We start from the raw sequence: 23,318 nt of genomic DNA, 5'->3' as shown, positions 1-23,318 counted from the left end.
GCCAATAGATCGAATAGAAACACAGAGTGTGATTCTACGTGAAAAATAAGAAAGATAGGAAAAACACCTGGTATGATTTATTACAATTAATTTTTTTTCATCCGAGGATCGAAATTGAGGATTTAACCGGTGTACTGAAATTTTTACAAATTTTATTCCACATTTTCCACTCGGTTTTTCACGTAGAATCAGTAATTGCTCGCTTCTGCCGCAATATTTTTCAGCCCATTTACATTATTAAAAGAAACGTTTTACTTGTCCAAGGTATTGTATTACATTCGCGCACTCTTCTCCGACAACGTTACCTAATTCCTTCATATCGTCGGAAATTCCTTGGCCCATTATTCGCGTTTCATTCGTTGGAAACTTGCGTTAATTTGTTCGCCAACTGGAAGTTACATAAGTCCGTCGATTTTTATTTCCACGAACTGTTAGAATAGGATAAAATTTTGTTGCCATAAATTGTATTTAACGCGGAGTTATCAACCACGAGCTATTGTATAAAGCTTATTACTTATTGTATAGAACTTTTACTATATCGTAGATCAATAACGTACTAAGATTATGAAAATTTATGATTTATTTATGACTTATTTATGACTTATTATTTATTATTATAATATTAAGACTTATGTACGCGACTCGAATATTTATGTATTCTCCTTCAATATCCTTAATCCCTTCGATATGACGTATAAAATTTACAAATTGCCATTTTAACACAATTCAAATATAGTTCGCGTGGACTACACGCGAACGATGTGGTTTCGAATTTATTAACTAAGCGTTATACGTTCCTCAATGTGGACATTACTTATGTACATGGAATGTACGATTATAGTTAGAAACGTGGCTGAAAATACAGATTTGTTAATGGTATAAGTTACAGTTGCACAATGATGAGTCATAGCAGAAGAGATTACCATAACTTCGAATATAACTTTTATCGTTACAATTCTATGTTAACGTTGTATTTGCATCTGACAGTTTGTTGAATTGCGTAATATCACGAAGATGGCGAACTAAGTTTAACTTGGTTTAAGAATATAAGTTTAACGATAAGTGACCTACTACCAGTCTACCAGTTTCTTCTCTTTTTTCTTCTTTTTTTCTTTTTATTTTGCTTATTTCCTTATTTCGTGAGTTTCGTATAATTCTCATCTATCCAGGAATAATTTAAATGTAGAAAACAATTCAACGAAATGAGAAATATACGTTTGTTTCATGTGCGATTAAAAAATTGCATCCGACGAATTTAATATATCAGTTAATAAGTATTATATTTGTTTGGAATGTTATTTCTGCAAAATTGTTTAGAATTGTTCTTTGGATATTTAATAATACGTATCTTGTAAGTTAACGAAGATACTCGCGATTTGTTGTTGTTTTTTTTTTTTTTTATTCATTAATGTAACTTTTACATACTGCTGTGTCCGCTAAAATAAGTTCAGATATTATGGAGGTTTCAAATACGTAACGACAAGAAGATATTGTGCCTGGAAAATAGTAGTAAATGTTGAATATGTCGATGTTAAAACGTCTTTAATATATTCGGTATAAATATATCGAATTTAATTTATTTTCAAATTACATTATTATTTAATGCTCGCGATTAACAACCATTTCCAATTACATATTTAATGATGCATCTATTATCAGAACTTATTAAAACATCGCATCTCATCGAAGATCACGTTATTCTGTGATTGTTTCGTACTCGCTACGTTTTATGTACGTACACGTAATGAGAATTAAAATTTATCGAAGGAGGAGCTGCGGTCTGCGAATAATTTTTTAACAAAAGCGAAAAAAAGAATCGTGTTAAATCTAACTAAGTATCTCTGTCTGTTGTTACAAATATTACGTTAAAATTGTGTACGAGACGAATAAATCGTAGAGAAATGGGGAATCGAAGAGGCAATTATGGCATAGAAATTAACAGGAAAAAATAATCTTATCTGTTAATTTTTATAGGATAGTTTGCTTTTTAATTTTTATCTATAGGCATAAGAGTAACCATTAGAAATACTTATAGAAATTTAATGGAATTTTCTGTTAAAATTACATCTACCTTGATTGAAGGAAATTTTAATTAATTTCATTCTTAAAACTCAACGAATCAAAGTAAATGCTTAACATTCGTCATACATTAATTGAATTCGCTAAAATTGATGTACCAAATACATTTCACCATGATGAAAATGTTTTAACGTTTGCATCGATATAATAGCGTTTGTACTGGTGTATTTATCGATGATATGTTTACTTGAAATACGTGAAAACAAAGTATAGCTACAACAGGCTGTTTAAAAACAGAATGTAAATTATTGAACGTACTTTCGTACTGTGACGATAAATCGTGGGGATTGTTAATGAATTATTATGCACTCGGTAATAAAATACGCTTGCAAAATACAACATCTTTTTGCATGGAAGCTTTGATATTAATATTAAATATGCAAACAGGATATACAGCGTGATGAAGCGTAGTTTGCTTATTACTTTATAGAATGTTATAAACGTTAACTTCATATAGTTTAAGAAAATTATCACGGAATACACGTCACGTTGCACATGGAACATTTGCGGTGACATTTCAAAGGCTGATTAACAGAATGTTATTATTGTGCCGTAGAGAAATACGATTAGTGCGCGGAATTTACTCGAAACTATAGTAGAAAAATGGTAATACGGCGTTTATTTAATTAGAATTTCATTTTACGTTTTAATCATTCTTAAGCAACCTTTCTCTTCTATATTTGTAAAAGAGGAAACGAACACCTCGCTTTTTTTCTTCTGGTAACTTCAATCTTGTAATTTTGCTAATAACTTAACGTTATAATAACTAAGATTAATATATTGTATAATAAAAATCCGTAATTCTTTCGAAGATTGACGTTATGTAAGGGTAAAGCTGTAAGTAAACGTTGGTTTATAGATATGAACGTTAACGGTATAGCAAACGTTTATTAAAGTAATAACGCAAATAATAAATGAAACGTTTCCTTAAAAATGAAAGCATGCGTTGATCGAATGCAGTTGATTGTTACGTTTGACAGCCTATAAAATTTTTCTGAGAGTCGTGTTAAATAATGAACGTAAAAAATATTACTTTTTGCATGATTTATCATTAAACATGTTTGTTTAATAGAGCGAGTAAAACAGTCCCGGAAGGATTTGAGTTCTCATCGACCCTTTTTTCCCAAAAATTACGCTCTAGGTGCAACAATTTCAACAATTTTCAGCAGTTGCCAAAATTATTTTAATACAACTTTCAGCTGAAAAATTGTAAGAAATTGTTAGAATTTAATATTAGGAAAAAACGTAATATCGATGTTAAAAGAATTTATAAAGCGACACAGAAAGGACTTATTAATTTCTCGAAGGCAATTGAAAAGAAAAGCATGTTTCTGTTTTTGGGAAGCTTTTAAAGTCAGGTGTTCCATATTAAGTGCAATTAACTTGCAAATATTTATATTTGCGCAGTTCCTTCATTTTGAAATATTCGCAAAATTTGCTGCATATTTCGTGTTCGTTCCATCCTCCGAAATGAAAATAAAAATTTTTATTCAATGTCTGAATATATTTCATTATATTCCATCTTTCTCATGATTGAAAGTTTCTTCTTCTTTTTAATAATTATATCGTAGCAAATACACAAAGATATTCATATTCATACACAAAGATATAGATATTCATACACACAAATCATAAGATATTCATACACGAACATATTCAAGATATATATAGATAAGATTTATTTCATCCTCTACGTTTCCTAAACGTTTCATGGACTTTTGCATTTTTAAAATTCCCACAAATGCACGAACATCCGCGATCTAATAATCTAACGATGAGTCCGCTATTTCGGAAGATATTTCTATATTTTGGGTAAATCGTTGCTTTGTAATATTTGACATAAGAGAAGCTCGTTAACGAACGCGTAACGTCAGATATCCACGTTTACCGCGACTCTTTCAGGAGAAGAACTTTGCAGCTAGGAGAGTTTTAAGGAACTTTTAATTTAGAAAAATTTTAAAGAACGACCGTAACATGTATATTCCGACGCAAATGTCGTTCCTGATAGGAGAATCACACAGTCGAGTTCAGCAATCGAATCGATGTTCAACAGATGCGAGGGCAGAAGCAGACGAAGAATAAAGAGAGAATAAACACGCACTCGTTAAATCAGCGCAACGAGTAAAGTAGATCTAGCCATTATTCCGTTCTGAAAAGGAAGACGAATGGAAGAGGAAAGGAAGGTTCAAAAGAGCATCGTTCGCTTTGATTATTGACACACGCTCACGCTAATAACGGTCATTGAAAGGCGAACGGAGAATGAGAATTATTGAAACTTGGAAATATCGAAAGCTTGAAGCTTCGCTAATTAAGAGAAGTCAACTGTCATAAACATCGATGAAGATCCTATCGACGGAAAGTTAGGAAATTTAATCTTTTCCCTTTACGTTTGACTCGAACGCGAACAGTTTGATCTGTTTCTCGTTTGAGGAACGACCTAACGAGTATACAGAGTCTTTCGCGTACATTACTCGTCGGAAGTTTCGAGTCATTGCGCGTTTCATCAAATTTTGCAGAATTTAAAGAATCGAAGACTTCGCTTTGATAAATTTTTAATTAAAGAAACGTATAGTCGAGTGCAGGCGATTATTGCTGATAACTGCAACATTTATTTTAGTAACGAAATTGACAGGAGATTTGGCATAATCATGTAGATAATACAGGAAAAGTATTTTAAGCTTTCCATATACGAGGGAGAAAAAGTTTAATTATTTATATCGTAAAGTGGCGTCAGGGAAAACCCGTGTCTTATTTCGTGAATCTGAGTCTTCTATCGGGTAAACATTCCTCTTTAATAAAATCTATAACGTGTTAGAACGATACAACAATTTTAGTTATTCCGTAGAGTATTACGACAACAGTCTTAGACCATTTGCATGATGATCAGGATCTCATGGTCAAGCAGAGAAGTAAGTGTCACAGTGTAAAAGAAAAATAGTATCGGTGCATGACGTAGGGATGATGTACGGTGGTAAAGCGAAAGCTGAAGGACATTCGAATAAAAAGAAATAATAAAAAGAAAATAGTTATCGGTTATACAATGTGAACAAAATTACGTACGTGTTTAGAGCAACGACGTTGCCTACTACAGTTGTACGGTAACGAGCCTTTAGAATTTAAAGCCTGGATATTACTCTCGCGATGCTCGTCGATTATACGATGGACATTTTTCTAATAGTTTACAGTAAAAATATTCCTACGTCCAATAGATTGAATTTCAAGTTGAAAAATAATATTAGAAAAGACTGAAAACTTCACGATTCCTAGGATTACGTGTAACATTGCGTCTGCGGAGCCAGAAAATTGATCCACCGATTGGTCTCAAAGGAAAGTTATTTATAAGTCAAAGAGTATCGTATTGCATCGTTCTTTCTTTATTCGAAGCACTCGGGAACGTTCGCTGTAAACATTTCCATTGTATCGCGATCAACGAAGAATGATTCGTTTCGTAACTATAATCGCATTTTCATCCATAATGGACAAGACGAAACAAAGCGAAAGGAAAGTTGTACGTTCTCAATTACTCCTATACGGAACAAAGATCAGAAGTTATAAGTTATAGTCATAAGGGGCGACTTAATTGAAAATTACTTGACATCACGCGTTGCTCGAGAGCGAAGTTACGCGGATGTTTATATCGTCTGGGAGTCCCAGAGCAGCAGTTAAGGGTTAATATCGAGAGCGCAGCGATGGTAAACGTTATAATAATACAAAGTTCCGATATTCTCTAACTCTAACCATTCTACAAATTTCATCTTTAAACGGTATCGTGATCTGGTCCTGGTTTAACCAATTGGCTGTTTTCCACGAGTATACTCGTCACGAAGAGATGGCAGTATTTTACGTTACGACGAGCCCCGTCAGTACTAAATTGAAAAATAAAACAGTCGTTTCGTAACAACTTAATTCTATATTATAACAGCCACCCGTACTCCGTGTTCGACGAGTATACTCGCCATCGCTTACTGTTCGCGACACACTTTTAGGTACACGCTTTTCAAAGAGGTCGCAACCGCTAACTACTAAACTTTTTTATTCTGACATTGAAATTTAACAAGAATAAATCAATATTAGCGGCAATTTCAGTTCTATCCTTGGCACGTAAATACAATATAATTTACCTTTAACGAAAATGAATGCAATTATTCGTAATTATTCGCGATACTATTTACTTATATATTTTCCTATGTTGTCTTACGACAAGAGGATCAGCAGCAGGGTTAATTTATCAGTGTAAAAATATGCGCAAACTTCCACGATCCAGTTATAACACGCGATATAATTCGCTATTTGCTTAGCTCGCTTCGCCAACTGCCAGCCTCGCTATCTTTGTCCATGAGGATCTATTAAGAGTATCATTTTAATTACACGTTGGTCGATCGAACGGCCAACGAGAAACGCGGCCGACAATTTTGATTAAATAGCCGCTAGCGTTACCGAGAACACGGCTCGTGTAAAACAATTTCGTCAGACAATTTTGGTTATCGGATTTGTTCGGCGAGACGCGCAAACAAACCGGCTTTCACCTCGTCAAAGGCTACGTTTCACGCGAAACTCGCGCCAGTTACAGCGTTAACTTCCTTTGTAGTATTCATGGTGAAATCGCCAATTCATTTCCACCGTCTAACGAGAAAGACGAAACGGACGTATTCTCGGTGAACGCTTCCCTTTCGCGTCTCTCCCGTTCTTCGCATCGCTCTGCTTCAACGCAGTACAACCAGCCAGCTCTCTCGTTCGACAGCTGACAAATTGCCTGCGTAACTTGTTTGCCGCGACCGCGAGAACTATGTTTTAAGTCGAATGATCGTCAGATGTTACGAACAATTGGAAATTATCTTCATTTCCCATATCGCTGGCCGATGCTCACGATCTGTTCAGTTTGGAAAACATGGAACAGCTCGCTGGACGATTAGTTTGAATTTTACGGAATCGCGTTTGAGGTGGAATATGCCGAGATCGTTGATGTTCGACTGCTCCCACGAATACTCTGGTGTCTGTACGTTTTATCAGTCGAACCTAACATTTCTCAGTGACGGATAAGTTTCTTTTTAAAAAATCTACACATTCTTTTCTCTGTTCGATAGAATAGAATTCCGATAAATAAGAATTTGGTATGAAACTAACAACGTTCCAGTCGTACAGAAAGAAAATAGAATTTAATTAAAAAGGTGGGAGGTGGTGTAAGAATCGGCGATAGAATTCATCAAGAGTACGTCATGTTGGAAAAGCTACAGTCACAGATGTTAGAAAATGGAAACGTGATATTGAGAATTATGTAAAGCACGTGGATTGCTCGAATGATGGGGTAACTGTGGGGAAACCTTAAATACACTAATGTAATGGGATGGTTTCGTTGTGATAAAGACGATAATAACGACGATTTTATACAAATGGAAACAGCCAGCTAAAACGATAATGGAGAGGCACTTTCCCATGCCGAAGCACCCATGCCATTCGAAAAAGGGGCTTCGATCGTATAAAATTCACCGCGCAAAAGCTCCCAGATACAGAGAAAATGTAATTTTACGCAGTTATTAAATTTACGCAGTTATTTCTACCGAAAGAATCGTGTGACGTGGTGCTTAAAAAGATATGGAATGTATAAATATTCAAAAAATCAATTTTATAAAATTAAATCTATCGATCCATTAATAGGATTAAAAGAAAGGAATACATCCGAAATGTACACAAAATTGAAGGAAAGGAAGATTTGTATAAAAATTGTAATAATACGATGCAGCAATTTCACGATACCATTTAATTAAAGTGGGTGTATATTTTTTTGAGAGCATCCTCTGTACATCAGAAATATATTACGAAATAGAAATATGTTATTACTGGTTTTCCGATGAGAATCCGAAGTGTATCAAACATTTAATCGGCGTAGATATTTATCGACGCAACAGTTGCAATTTCACAGATACAAATATCTTGCGAGTTCTCTCATCGTCGTAATTTGTATCTCCTTTATATACATCGTCTGTCTGAATATTCTTTCTAATATTCTAATTGGACTGTAGATTTTGATGCAAATTCATATTTTTGAGAATATGATTGAAAAAAAAAAGAGAAGTAAAGAGTATTTTGTATATTTTATATTTTCTTTCGTATCACGTGCATTTTGTACAATTTTATTGAAATTGGATTACAAGAGCCAAGCAAATCGAACATCAAACGGACTACGCGCCGTGTGTTACTTTATAGGAAAATCACGACAATGTCTGTAACATTCGTAGTATTTTACGATCCTATCTACGATAGCAATTAAAAGTTCATCAAACAGATGATTACATCACGTACAAGCCATTTGAAAGTCAAATTGTTCCATTTTCCGAAAATTTATTCTTTCTAACTTTTTAAGGGTATTGTACATCGTGGCTTATTAACATACTAAATAATAATTGACTGTTCGAATAGTTTGATGATTTTTGGAAAGTACGTGTCCCTGGTAAATATAACTTCTATGCACACTTCCAAATCCGTTTGAAATTTCACCGATACGATCAAGTTAGGCGTGTCTCGCTACAGTGCTGCAATGATCATTTCGAAATGCTTCGTATATCATATACGCAAAAAGTTTCCAGCAACGTTGAAACAGCTTCGCGAGCCACGTGTAATTTATTTATAAAAGATTTTTGCAACTGTCGAGACATCTTGGTATCTGTTAATAATCGTTGAGATATCATTGCAATCAAGTAATTGCACTGTATCATACGCGATAACGAAGTTACTCGATTATTCGAATGGTATGTACTGGGATTAGTTTCGATGGATGTTTGAATGATGACGGAATATTTGGCCAGCATAAGGACTGATCCCTTCCATATCGATCGCGTTTATCGATATTTGATAAAGAGGTCGTTTGCAAATTACATTTACCGTCTACTGTTGCTCACGAAATTATTCCAACTCTGATACGTGCTTCTTTATAAATATATCGCGTGTGTACGTGTATGTTACATATTATATTACATATCGCATATTACATATTATATTGTATTTTAAGTAACAAGATATTTAGTGCGAGTGTATATTTCGCAGAGATTCCAAAAGTGATTAAACAGTCAATTATCCATCACATCGATGCATCTCAATGTTCAATGGGACAGTATTTCGCGTCTATAACATGTTGAAGATAGCTCTTTATGGTGTATCTCGTGGAGGAAATTAATTTCACGAAATTAATTAAACAGTCAATTATCTGTTGTACCGATACGTCTTGATATTCAATGGAATAATTTTTGATATTTATTGTACGCTCAAAATACCTATCTATACTATGTACTATTTTTCCCTCCAAATATTCGCCACAACTATTTTCTGCCTTTTACATTTGCACTTTCAGGATGATTTCAAATTCTACCAATGTGATCTGGATAGTCGTGTTTCGTTACAAAACGAACAAAATCCCGAAGTCTCGTGTAACGGGCTATAGGAGGCGTTGGTGCGTTCTTTAAAACAGAATAACTTTTCAAAAATTGAGTCAAACAATTTGTTTCTTTCCTTTTTTCTTTTTTTTTTTTTTTTTTTTTTTTACGAGTTAGAAGAATTGGAAAGATTAACAATAGGTGACGTGTAAAGAAATGTTGAAAGAAGTACAATTAGTCGGAATAGCGAAGAAGAAAGTAAAGGTAGCTTTTTACAACTTTTCTAGCTGGACCTGTAACGAAGATTTAAATAACACATTTTGAAGATTTCCTCTAACTCGTCGAGCAAAATTCAAATGGTTCGGTCCACAGTTGCAGACGAGTTATTTCGTTCGAATGAACGTACGAAACGAAAGATGTTTTTACGACGAGTGTCGGACTATTTTAGCTTTCGAGGCATTGTAAGTTGAATTTTAGTTGCGGTGTCGACAAATCATTGATTCAGTGACAGTGAATTTTCTTTTTTCTGGGTGTGATGCGAATGCGCAGAAACTTTGACGTCAAACGTTCCCGCTGAACGAACAGGACCTTCCGGCTGCCATGGATATTGATTTTCCTTGGGCTTCAAGGTTTCTGGAGCAGCTGTACCCATCCAGCGCAGACTCCGGCTATTCTCAATATGGCTGCCTATTGTACCCAAATCCGCTCGTTTTGCGTCGCAACGCGCTCGCCGCCATACACCAGCATGCGATCAATGCGCCAATGACATCAGCCGAATTTATTTTCGAATGTGACGCGCTAGACGTTATCAACATGGCCGATACATGTACCCTGTCACGTACTTCCTGATCGTCGTGTCTATCTCCATGGTCGTAAGCATCAATGGTAAGCCTCGCATTTCACTCGCTTTGTCGGGCTGCTTAAACCTTCGCCTCTTTAATTCGACGCGTTTCTCACACGTTTCGCCACGAATCAAATTACATTTTTCTGAAATTAAAAATTCGCCGATACGCGTTGTCCATCTTCGGTATTTGCGAGAGAAGAAAACGATTCTTGCGCCTTATTCGTCACGCCGATTTTCACGTCGATACGATCGGAATACCAAAGTTGATCGACTCGACAATGTATTGACCAGTTAGCCGTTGCGACTAATGCGACTAAAATGCGTTAGAAAGGACAGAACAACTACTTTGTTCACGCTGTATTATAGTTTTTTCATAATAATTATTTATATCTCTTCATTTGTTCGTTTTACCTGGTCCTGGCTTCCAAATGGTCGAAACGTCTTCAAATTTACGAATATATTTTAGTTTTCGCTGAAATTGCAGTTTAAACAGCAAAAACTGCTTTTTACGCGTGACGAGTATACTCGTCAAGAGTAGGTAACTGGTTAAGACGGAAGATAATTTGCCAGGATAGACAATGGCGGTATTTCGTCTTTGAGAATTTTTAATTTGAGGAATTTTTCTTTCAACAAAGAGCGTTTCTGTAATGGAAAATGGAAGTTTCTGTTTCTTCCCATTTTTCTCTTTCTTTCTCGAGGTTCCTTTCAGTTACATGGCCCTATTTGTTTTACGAGCAAGTTGCGTTTTAGGAGCGTGTTTCGTTGAGGGAGTTTTCACTAGATGTCTGAAGGAACGATGTTTCGTCTATTTATAGCGAAGATCTTTCTCTACATATAAACTGCATATAGAGGAAAGTGCACCTGTTGAAGCCTTCACTCGTAGGTGTTAGCCATTTGTGTTACGAATCGTGTAAACAACGATCATCGTACACGGTGCATTTAATTGACTTTTCTTCCGTGATAAGCTTCGCGATGAATTCTCATTTCGAGGCTACCTTTTTCATTTACCGTCTTGCCTATGTTTCCTATGTATAAAATAAATAATTCATACTGAATACATCTATTTCTATTTTCTCTTTTTCTTTAGATAAGAAGAATATTACAATCAACTTTCACAGAGAATTTTTAACATTAGACCGTCCCAAAAGTGTCTTTTATCTTATAAGGAAATAATAGACGCACAACATTTTTTGTTTTAAATTATTTTATTGAATTACGTTTAATCCATCTTATTCTATTGGAACCAGATGTGAAATAAAACAGTATAATTTTTAACTTCATGAAATATACATAGAATATTTCGTGGATATCGAATCTGCAGTCTTGCGTAGATCCAATTGTCGTGTAGATGCAAACGTAGTCGTATACCGTCTGTTTAGTCTTCGGAGATGATCGAATCTGTTAAGAAGCTGAAACTCTAGAGGATTGGTACGATTGATCAAACTTGCGTGGAAGCGTTTTTCCGAACTTGGAAATATCTTTCATAACTGTAGGTATTTTTAAGTACCCGTGTATGATTTCGTTGATTACCTGCCAATGGATAAGGAATACGTTTGCTGCTCTCGGAATACGTTTAATTGAAATAAATCGAAATAAATTTTTCGTAATTTCCGGATACGTTTACGATATTTTGCTTGCCAAGTCTTACCGTCGGACGTATCGCAAGAACAGCAGGAAAATTTGGCGAAATATCGTTAGAGACGCTATTCGACGGAAAAGCTAAACATCCGAAGAATTCCGTTCTAAATAAGAAACCTAAACCGATGTTTCACCTTATTAGACGATTTCCTCGATGATATCCCTTTCCGCAATCTTCCTAGCAATCTTGTCAACGAACGCGACGAAATTTCATCTTACGCATATCGCCGATGTGTCTGTAAATGTCAAGACTAATATCTATTTATTTGTACAAAAATGTACAAAAATCTGACGTTAATGAAAGCACGACACATTTGTTTGAAAAATGAAAGAAAGGAAGAAGTAGAAGGAAGTAATTTCTAAGAAATAAAAGAGAGAAAGATGCGAAGCATTAAAAAGTAGACAACGATTTGCCCAACGTCTTACGTCCGATTCCTACGTCGATTTTAATAATCTTTAGAAATCTAGGATAGATCACGATTTCTATTAATTAATACGTATTTGTCGGTTGATTGTGTCCGATGATCAGGCCAACTGTTAACTACGGAACATCGAACTCACGCAGCGTCGGAACGAGCAAACGATTTATGGTGTCATCAGTGTGATACAATGGAAGATGGAGAGAGATGCGCCAATCTGACTGGAAACTTCACCACTTTCGGGCACAAGTGCACTGGTGATAAAAGGACCTGTATGGTAATGACAAATGATAACAGCGATTCCAACGCTTGTTGGTTATACACAGGTCACGCACGTGTTTCAGCAGATGTTTGATATTTTGCTTTGATCGCGTGCTTTTAAAGCAAACAGAATATAGCAAACAGCTAGCTAAAAGCGATATTAGTTATCGTCAACACGAGAGCGAGAGAAGGCTGTTCAAGATAGAGCCACAGTTTCATTTCGTTCATAACGCGATTTTAGTGTTTGGAAATGTTCAATATAGTCGATCAATTCAGTTTCATAATAATTACGTACTTTATTGAAATTGAATCCGCTTTATAGGAACATATGTACATGGTGTACACATTAGAGGGAATATGCAAATGCAATTTTTTATTTGTTCTTCTTATTTATTGGTAATCAACAATGATATTGGATATGATATAATTGTACAGTTTGCACATACACGGCAAAAATTTTACGAAATCCGTAATCGATATTAACCGACCGAATTAACAATGAACGAACCGTATTCTCTGGAAATGATGCGAGATATTCTGGAAAATTGATATTCCCTTGACTAAAAATATGTTACGTTCACACTCACTCGTGTTCGTTACAAGTTCCAATGTGAAATGTCATACAGAGTGAAACAAGGAATTGTTGCAAATATTAATTTAATTTTAGTATCAAGAATCATTCTACGTACATGTAGAATTCTTTCTCATCTTTTCTTTTCAGTCTTCTTTTTTCTCTTTTCGCTCGATACTATCAAGTTCGTGGTTTAATGCCGCCCAAAATGAGCTCGTACTCGGACAAAATTAAAAGAAATACTATATTTTAGCGTACGAGTGTCTCTTGCGATCCGCTAGGACATGTCATATAACGAACATCGTGAAAGTTTAAAATCTGCAAATATTCCTTTCACGTTTGCTTCTTTCTCTTCAGGTAAAGCGATTTTCTTACACTACCAGCACCGAAGATTCAACGTCTAGTCCACAAACTTGGTCGGTGGAGAGAAAGTGTACTAACAAATGCGACTCCGGATGTATAGTGGTCGGTGAACGAACAAAACTCTCCGCTTGCACCACTTGCTGCGAGAAATCGTTTTGCAATATCGGTACCGGTGCTGCGAACGATCTGACGATAAGAGGGATCGATCTGTTTCTAGCTTTAGTATTACAAATTACATTAACAATTATCATGTATCCGTCCTGACATTGCAGACGAAGTAACACACGATCGTGAATCATTTTAGTCGCCGATGAGAATAATTGGTTCTATTAACGCGTTTATACGTACATTGTAACATACACTGTAATATTACACAACAACACGATACATAAGATTTATCGCATTACCAATGAAAATGCTGTTTTCATTTTATAAATGTGTACATGGAGTTTCATTCCTTATGTGTTTCATAATAATATTACGATGAATATTGATTAATAAATCAATAAAATTACGACGATATCGATAATACGAAGCTCAGAAATAAGAAAATAATAATGATGTTCTCGTTCTAATGATGTCGATAAATCAAAGAACAATTGATAATATAAAAAGGGGATGTTCTTAAGAATACGATGCTCATAATTATAATAATTACAAATACAATCAAATCTACGAGAATGAGATTTAAAACACTGCTAAGTTATTACTCGATCGTTCAACGAACCAATGTAATTTAAATTGTAAATTTTAGAAAAATTGTTATAGCAATACACTACCAATAAATTGTATAAAGTAACAAACTTTTCTAAAAAAAAAAATTCATTAAAACTCTCGATTTAATAATAAATACTTTTTATCGATTTCCATTTTTCCATTATCCTCTACTTAATTCCCAAGGATGTCAATGAGAAACATATTAGGTTGTTCCAAAAGTCTCTGTCTGTTTTATAAGAAAATAATAGATGCACAACATTTTTTCTTTTACATTATTTTATTGAATTTTGTATGATCCGTTTTCTACTAATAGAACAAAATGGATCATAATGTAAAACAAAAAATGATGTGCATCTGTCACTTCCTTATAAAACGAAAGAAATTTTTGGGAAAACCCAATAGAATGGGAATTTTCTCGTGGACACATAACATTAGAAAATTGTACACAACTTTTATTTAAATTCCTTCGTACGATCTCTGTACAATATTCTTTTACTAATTATACCTTAATTTTCTTTTTATTTTACTTTAATTTTTAAGTATCCTCCGATTGGTTTCCAATTATTTTGATTATTTTGCAGGAAGCGAACAATTTTAACGATCGGCATATTTTTCGATACTCGTGAACAAGAGTGTACAACCTGGACGTTTATACACACCCACATTTCTCTCAAACGCACAAACATCCGCATTCCGTTTATAATACTAAAATTTCGCTGGAAACAGGGAAACGCGAGATCAGGTATCTACTAAATCGCTTAAACTATATAGTTTATACCAGCGCGTTTACAGCTGTAACCAATTAACGTAATTACACTGCCTAAATGAAAGCATTCAGTTTATACTCGTGCATTCTGTTCTTTCAACAGCATCCTGGAAATCTGCGTGTTATCATTTTCGTAGAAATCGAGAGAGCTTAGGTTGAATGTAGATCCGACATCGTCAAACGGAAAATTACAAAGTTCTTGAATTCCTGGAAGGTTCTAACGGGATATAGGGTTTTGTTCCAATGGAAAACACATATTCGTTTCTAGAAATCGGTTTTAATTAAATTTCCACATCCGTGAACAAAGGGATATGATTTATCGTGCGATAGCATATAATGAAAACTAAGGCAAAGAATGGAATTTTTTGTTTTTCGTAGAAAACGTGAGACGACATCGCCTTGTTAAGAGGAAATAAAACCATTCCAGGAAAGAATAACGATCGTCGTTAAGCGTAATGTAATTTCTTTCTGAAGAGTCATACTAATCTATCGCCCACGCGTAATGCCTCGATGCTAAGCATCTCTCATTTTGCATCTCGTTCGTTGCCATTCATCTCGTCGTGTAAAACGCAAATAAAATGGAAAGAAATATTTTTTATTCCAAGAAGCAATTATTCAAACAACAATTTATCAACGGATAAGAAAATCAGAAATGTCCCTTTTAATATTTTTAAAATTAATATTAAAACCATCTTTCTCTTCTTTTTTACACTCTTACTTATCTGAAATTCTTTATCTCCTAATTTCGATAAACCATTTTACAAAACGTAGGCTATTGTCCGTTTTACGTTTAACTGTTATGAAATTTTGCAGTCCATTTATGCATAATCTTGCGAGTAAAGTACATTTTGCCAAAAGTAATCGAGCGTCTGTCTACTTTTGAACAATACTGTACCCAACAGCTACTTACAGTGGCTACAAAAAGTATTTCTGTATTATTTCTACCATTGTGTTTATCCCAGCGTGCTAATCAATTATATTAATTGAAAGCATATTAATTGTCCTCTGTCTGCAAAAGCCTTACCGACATTTACACGCTGGATCGTTTAGGATCATGCAATATCTGTTTACGTTCTCGTGTTTTAAAAAGTGTGCTCAAAAATTCTTGAATACTCTTGCAAGTTGTTAGAATATCTTCCAATAATTTTCATATCGATACATGTGAATCTTTTTAAGCGAAGCGGAATCTAAGCAAAAATATGAAGAAAGTGGAAAATCGCTTAAAGTCACTGGTCGAAAACCATCCACTATGCAGATGGACAGATAAATTTCGCGTCACTTGATAGTACTATCGTATGACTACGAACTATTGACACTAGTTGAAAGTGAAATGTAACGGCTGATGAAAAAAAATTGAAAAAGATAGAGATACGTAAGTATTAGCATTAGGTTGGCATAAAAGTTTCTTTCGTTTTGTGAGGAAATAATAAATGTACATTTTTTGTATCATATTATTGTATTGAATTATGTATGATCTATTTTGTAGTAATAGAATCCATTTTATTTTATTCGTACAGAATTCAATAATAATAACATTATATTTCCTTATAAAACTAAAGAAACTTTTGGGACAACCTAACGCATATAAATACCTTTTCACAGCCACTGTATAAGATTATAAAAGATACTGATATACAAGATATTGTTAGCTGTAGCTGCACAGCCACCACGCACTGAGCATTGCAAATATCGAAAGCCATGAAGAAAATTTGAAGAAGAAATGCTGTAATTTTATAAAACTGAATTGTAATCGACGAGACGAGTAAACGTGTGACAGATATCGTAGAATAGAAAAAAAAGTGTGTAATAGACAAAAAAAGAAATGTTTAATATAAATTTTACTTAGAATTCATACACGTAAGTAGATATGACTTTTCTGCCAGTCACTGTGCATTATCTGACATAATTTATCTCTCGTACTTATTCTTTCATCCAGGCAAAGGAAGCTGTCGGAACAGATTTAATTCCCGTTCATTAGATTCGTCGCCTTACTGAATACGATATTTTCGAGTTCGCGGTTCAAGGGAAAGCGAAGAATTCTGGTGGGGTCGAGAGTGTCACGTAAAATAAAGAACAGGGGGCTCGAACGAAAAGAAAAAACATCTGTTTCTTCTTTGTTTGTCATCCCTCAATATCCCCACTACCCTGTAGGCGTACGTGACCGTTGTCACACTTCTAGGACATTCGGTGGAAGGACCGTTAGGATACAGGTGACTCATTAGGCACTTCGGCGATATACATTGTCGCCAAGGCCGCCACATCTCTATCTCCATCATCGGTCCATCGGATTTGAAGTATGCCGGTCGTGACAAGAGCAACGTTCAAGATGAAATCCTCGGCCCTTGTTAAATCGTCTCGGTCGGGTTCGAACAATGCGTTCGCCAGCATCCTCGTTTCTCGGTGATTGCACATAAAGCTGCCATTATTAGAACTTCAGTGGGCGGTAAGCGCTGGTGCTTTTTCCAGTCTCGCGTTCGCGCTTACTCTTACGCACAATTCGCCGCTGCACTCGCGTGCGTTTCCAGCCGCGTTCATCCGTCCATGTGGCTGCCAGTCGTAACGCGAAGCTCGTTCGTCGCGTTTACTCCACTTTTTTCATCGAAAAGTTTTATCCGGAATATCACGTTCGACTCGACGACCGATTAATTATCGTATTTTACTTTCATCAATGGTGCATCATTTTCATGGGAAACGTTTAAATTTCCACGTGGTGCCACGTGGTGGAAAAATTGGCCACCGGTTGCTGCACGACGCTCCTCCGTCGCGTTTATTCCACCTCTTCGGCGAAACGTTCCATCCGGAACGTCGCGATCGACACGAGATCGAAATTAATTATATTCTACTTTCTCCGATGGTGGATCGTTCTTGCGCGAAAGAAAATTAAATTCCTACGGCACGTGGTGAATAAATTGGCCACCAGTTGCTGCACGACGCTCCTTCGTCGCGTCTACTCCACTTTTTCGTCGAAACCTTCTGTCCGGGGGTATCGCGATCGACCCGAGATCCGATCGATCGTCTTATCCTTCCGTCCTTTTCGCGAAAGTCGTTCGAATTTGTGTGACGCGCGCGTGGAAAATACTGGCGCGAATCTTCGAGTTAGTGAGAATCTTTGGCTCGAATTTGATGATTCGTTCGCGTGGGAATCGCAGGGCGAGGCGTGCGATTGTCGCGATCGCTCTTATCGCTCGCTCCACTTACGTTCCGCTTCGTTCTACCGATTACTAGTTTGCTGCATTCCCGGTTACTTTACTGGTGGTGAATCGTTAATCGACGCGAGTTACCGCCGACGAGTTTGTTACGATACGCAAGTACAGTGGAAAAAGGAGTTTAGCGAAACAGTTTCGTAAAGCTAAACGATTGGACGAATCGAAAGGAATTGGAAGTCGTTCTAAGAATTCTGTTCGAAGACAGCTTTGAGAAGGCGAACGGCGATTGAAAAAAGAAGAAATTGAAAGACGTCGAAGGAAATCGAGAAACGTTCGAATTCAACGAGGCAGTTTCGTACGCCTAGAGACGATGATCGAAGGAAATTGAGAAAGATTCGTCTGTATTTTAAGATACTGTATCAATTTGGTATAAATAGGTCGAGCAAATATTCACGGTTAATCTTTTCGATAAAGCACTACCTACAAAACCACTGCATTCTATGATTTCATTTCATCTCTGGTGTACCGTAGAATCGTTCCCTTCTCCATTATACGATCGATTAAACAACACCCTGTGTATTAAAACCAACGATTCACCTTCGTATTACTTCCGCGCTAGCTACGTGATAAAGCGCGAGACATTGAAAATGTTAGAACGCGAGAGTATGGTCGCATCCGCGTCTATATGACACGGCGTTTCGAACGCGTTACGAACCGGCGAAATGAAATGAGAATATCGGGTCTGCGAATTAGCTGCTTTCATCGCGATAACTACGTCTGCGAGTGAACGAGCATGCCTGGCGAGTTTTGGGTAGCCAGAAAATCCTATTGAAATTTCGATCAAAGCGCGCGAGACATGACGCGATCGAAACTTCCCAGTTTTCTCCTCGCCACGTGGCTGCTCGGCACGATCGCTACTAAGTCGCGAATGAGCGACTTTTTGCAAAGCTTGCAGGAGTACGAGATCGTTTACCCTCGAGTGATCCCGAATGAGAGCGCGCGGAACAGAAGATCGACCCACGAAGACCGAGAAACTTGGCGCGAGTATCTCCACCAAGAGCCGGTGTTCCTCGAGATCAGCAACTGGACCTTAAGGACCATGTCCAACGATCGATTGATACTGTCGTCGAATTTCACCGTGAATTGGGTGCGCCAGGGTAAAACCAAGTCCGAGCGACGTAACGCCAAGGCGAACTGCGATCTTCGACAAGGCAGCTTGGAAGGAGACGCGAGTTCCTTCGTCGTCGTGACGATATGCGAAGAAGAAGTGTACGCCTTGATGTTGATCGGGCAGAGATCGTTCTTCGTTCAGCCGCTGACGAATGGCCAGCATGTGATGTTTCAGCCGAAAAACGAAAAGTGGTGGTCGATCAGGAATAATTCGAGCTTCGTGTCTGTGAATCCGGAAAATCCTGCAGGTGAGAAGGATCGTTATCGCGATGGCTTTTCATCTTTCGTTAGACGGTTGGATGTAGGTGATTGGTTGATCGATTTACCGACTTCCTTGCCAATTATGTTATAAGCTTCTTAATTTGCGATCCGCCGTTAATTGCTTCTTCTATTCTAAAATTGACTCTGATCGTGATACTGTAAGAACTGATAGCGTCGATATTATAATACCATACATAGAGTATGAGAGTAATCGTAGTACAAACGAATATATATATATATATATATATATATATATATATATATATATATATATTCGGTTTAATAAATTTAATTTAATAAATTTAAACCGTCAAACAGGGAGGGCTTAATCTGCAGGCAAAAAGGAGAAAAAGAAATAATCATTTACAAAGCGAACGACCATTAGCTAATTCCAATTTAAAAATATAGCTAAAGTCAAAGTCATTTTGAACAAATGTTTCCTGTACGCGTTACCGTTTGGCATGGACGAACGTCTCGGACGTTGATGTCCGTACATTTATATATATGTCGGAGATGAAAGAATACTGGAACCTTCCCTTCGGAACTTTGGGAAGACCCCTAGTATTGTAATTTAGATTTCACCATAGCCGAATTAAGAAACTGTTGTCATTCGATTCGACTGTACTTATTTGAGATTTATGATAGTGAGCTCGGGCTCGAGGCGACAACCAGTCGCCGAACGTAGTCGCGGTCAAGGGATGAACGTTTTGTCTAACAAAGGCATGAAGTAACCCTATAGCTCTCCTTAAAAGAAATACTTAGGACGGGGCACGACGGTAAGCATTTCAACGATTTCTGTCCCGTGGCTCGCCACACGCAGACTCTATTCTTTGAGTAAGATGATTACCAGATGTCGACGCGTCTCCACAGTACATGTTCAGCTAGCCCGAGGACCTGCTATAAATCTTAAGGTCTGTTTAACTAAAGTCCTTCAAACCGACAAACAGTCCTCGTCCCAGCTACGAGAAAATAGGAGAAATCTATTTTTCTCACCAACGACGCTTCCTCTTCTCGAACTTTCTCCTAAGGGCGGCTAGCACCCTTCCCTAACCACCAACATGGAAATTGACCAATTAACAGTAACGCCAATTTCCCTCACTTTCCGAATGAAGGCTTTTCTCCACGAATCCGATGATTTCGTGCCCTTGGGCACACCCATCATAGTTTTCCTCGACAGCGTTACCGTGATGGAGAACCACTCTCCGGTACGATCTAAAAGACGATTCAAGTAACTCTCGGATACGTAGTGATTGCCTCGTGCATTAACATTGAGTACAACTTAGACGCTGAGGAAAAGTAGAGTCCGTCATCCCCTTGACCGCGGATTCGTTAGTGAGCCTAGGATCATTGTCATTAGCTTCTCGAGTACCTAATTATCCGATTACTTGTCCAATTCCATCATAGTCATATTTGCACTAGTAAATATCTCCTCTATTGCATAATGATCACGTCTAGCGCCAATAGGGATTCGTTTCACGCCCTCAACCCTAACTCAAATCTTAACGCCGCCCCGACATCAGAAGTGGGATCAGTGCCGATTATAACAGTGCTAGAACTTACGATCATCGTGCTCAAGTCGCAAGTCGTGCGCAATTCAGTCGCTAGTGCAAATCGAGTGTGAGACCTAACAATTATCGCTACCACGTTTTAACCCTTAAAATCGCGTGCTCCGACTCCGCTGCATGGGGCGCAGCTGCCAACCTGATTATGGAAGGAAACTATAATTTCAATAACGAGTGGCGAGTCGACTTCTACGTACTGGAAGCACCAACGGATAGATCAAGTCATCTGGGTGAGTCGTTTCCATTTTACTCCGATTCGGGAGCCGAGCGTTCACTAATTAAAGTGTCCGCGGCCTCGAGATTTTCTGGCAAAGGAATGACTGACATATTAGTAATGCGAGGAGTAGGGAATACCTGTATTAAACATACGCCTCCCATTTGTTCATTGTGTGTATTAATGATTTTTACATCGAAGATAGTTTCTCATGTCCTTGCTGATAGTTATTTGAAATATGATGTCGCGATTAGTTGCGGAACTCTAAGTCTGGTTTTTGACGTAACATTACACAAAATAGCCTCGCTATGTGTAAAACAAAAATGATTGGTGTCTGTAATGAAACCACTGCAAACGAGATCGTCGTTAATGAAGTTGACGCTGATGTACATGGTAATAATAAAAGTCGATCAATTTCTCTTCTCGACAAATTCAAAGATTCATTCGTTACGGGTTTCCTACGTATTCGCGTAAATGCAGGCCGGTTAGAAATACGATTAACTGATCCTAACACCACCGTAGGAGGAAGTCCTCATAGACTTAGCGAGGAGGAGCGAAGAGCGGTACGTGAGAAAACAAGCGTTCTAATTAAAGCAAAAATTATAAGGCCTAGTAATTCGCCATTAGCGAGCCGTAACTCGTGAAGAAAAAAAAAACGGCTCAGATAGATTACGAGTGGATCCCCGAGATCTAAATCAAAGTATCGTCGCGGATCGGTACCCTTTACTCCTTATTGCGGATCAAGTCGCGAGATCGCAAGAGGCGAGATATTTTATTAGCCGGGACATGGCCAGCGGGTTTCACCAAATTTCTATTTATCCTAATCCAACGAAGTTTACAGCGTTCGTTACCCCGACAGACAATATGAGTAGATAACGATGCCGTTTGGACTGAAAAATTGCACCGTCCGTCTTTCGGAGGGTCATTCGCAAGGCCTTAGGTGACCTCGCTCATTCGTATGTTGTTATTTATTTCAACGACGTCCTAATTATTGCCAACTCGATAGATCGAGCTTTAGAAAGATTGAACACCGTATTAGATACCCTCGTAAAAGCCGGATTCTCTTTTAATTTTGCGAAACGTTCTTTTCTAAAGACATCAGTGCCCCATTTGCGATATGTAATTCATAACGGAGAAGTTCGTCCTAACCCGGGTAAAATACACACCTTAAGTTCTTCACCTGTGCCAACGACCGTTACACAACTCAGGCAGTTCATAGGGTTAGCTCCGTACTTCCGAAAATTCATCCCTAAACTCTCACAGACGATGAAATCCCTGTATGCGCTCATCTCAGATAACAGAAATATAACTTGGACAGATAGACACGAGAAAATAAGACAACAGGTAGTTTCCGCCCTGACCGACGCGCCGGTGCTAACGATATTCAACCCCAATTACCCGATAGAACTACATACTGACGCTAGCTCGGAGAGTTACGGGGTGATTTTGACGCATCAAGCCGAAGGTAAGAACAAGGTAATAGGGTATTACAGTAAAAGAACCAGCCCCGCGGAATCCAGATATCACTCCTATGAACACAATACATTAGCTATCGTAAACGCCATAAAACATTTCTGTCACTATCTATAGGGACGGGAATTTCTTGTCGTCACGGATTGCAACTCGTTGAAAGCATCGAGTAATAAAGTACATTTAAATGACAGGGACCATAGGTGATGGGCTTACTTGCAGACTTTTATTTTTGACATTATGTATCGGGAAAGTAAACGGACGGCTCACAAATTTCTTGTCGCGAAACCCCACAGGCGTTGACCCTATTAAATTCGACAAAATCAAAGAGAAAATAGTTGACTGGCCGAAATTTCGGAAGATTGGCTATTAGCGGGACAACGTTGTGATTCTCAAACCTTGGAAATCGTCAAGGGATTGCAAAACGATGGACTCGCGGAAGACATCGCGAATACATACGAATTACGGTC

General features: G+C 37.3%; 1 protein-coding gene and 1 long non-coding RNA gene across 3 annotated transcripts in view; one reads left to right on the top strand and one right to left on the bottom strand.

Moving 5' to 3' along the window:
- Nucleotides 1-18,648: 18,648 nt before the first annotated feature.
- The window catches only part of LOC126927262 (uncharacterized), a 38,138-nt gene continuing 33,468 nt past the window's right edge, over nucleotides 18,649-23,318 (bottom strand). The window contains exon 2 of the long non-coding RNA XR_007715335.1: nucleotides 18,649-18,768. This is a non-coding gene — a long non-coding RNA (uncharacterized LOC126927262). The remainder of the gene's footprint in view (nucleotides 18,769-23,318) is intronic.
- Nucleotides 19,271-23,318, top strand: part of LOC126927217 (uncharacterized) — a 43,225-nt gene continuing 39,177 nt past the window's right edge. For both annotated transcript variants that reach the window (XM_050743495.1, XM_050743494.1), the window contains exon 1: nucleotides 19,271-19,589. In XM_050743495.1, the coding sequence (XP_050599452.1) occupies nucleotides 19,271-19,589 (319 nt within the window). The remainder of the gene's footprint in view (nucleotides 19,590-23,318) is intronic.

This window comes from Bombus affinis, unplaced genomic scaffold, assembly GCF_024516045.1.
Source record: "Bombus affinis isolate iyBomAffi1 unplaced genomic scaffold, iyBomAffi1.2 ctg00000080.1, whole genome shotgun sequence".
Lineage (NCBI taxonomy): Eukaryota > Metazoa > Arthropoda > Insecta > Hymenoptera > Apidae > Bombus > Bombus affinis.
The sequence above is the reverse complement of the archived record's forward strand: the minus strand, read 5'-3'. Positions and strand labels throughout refer to the sequence as shown.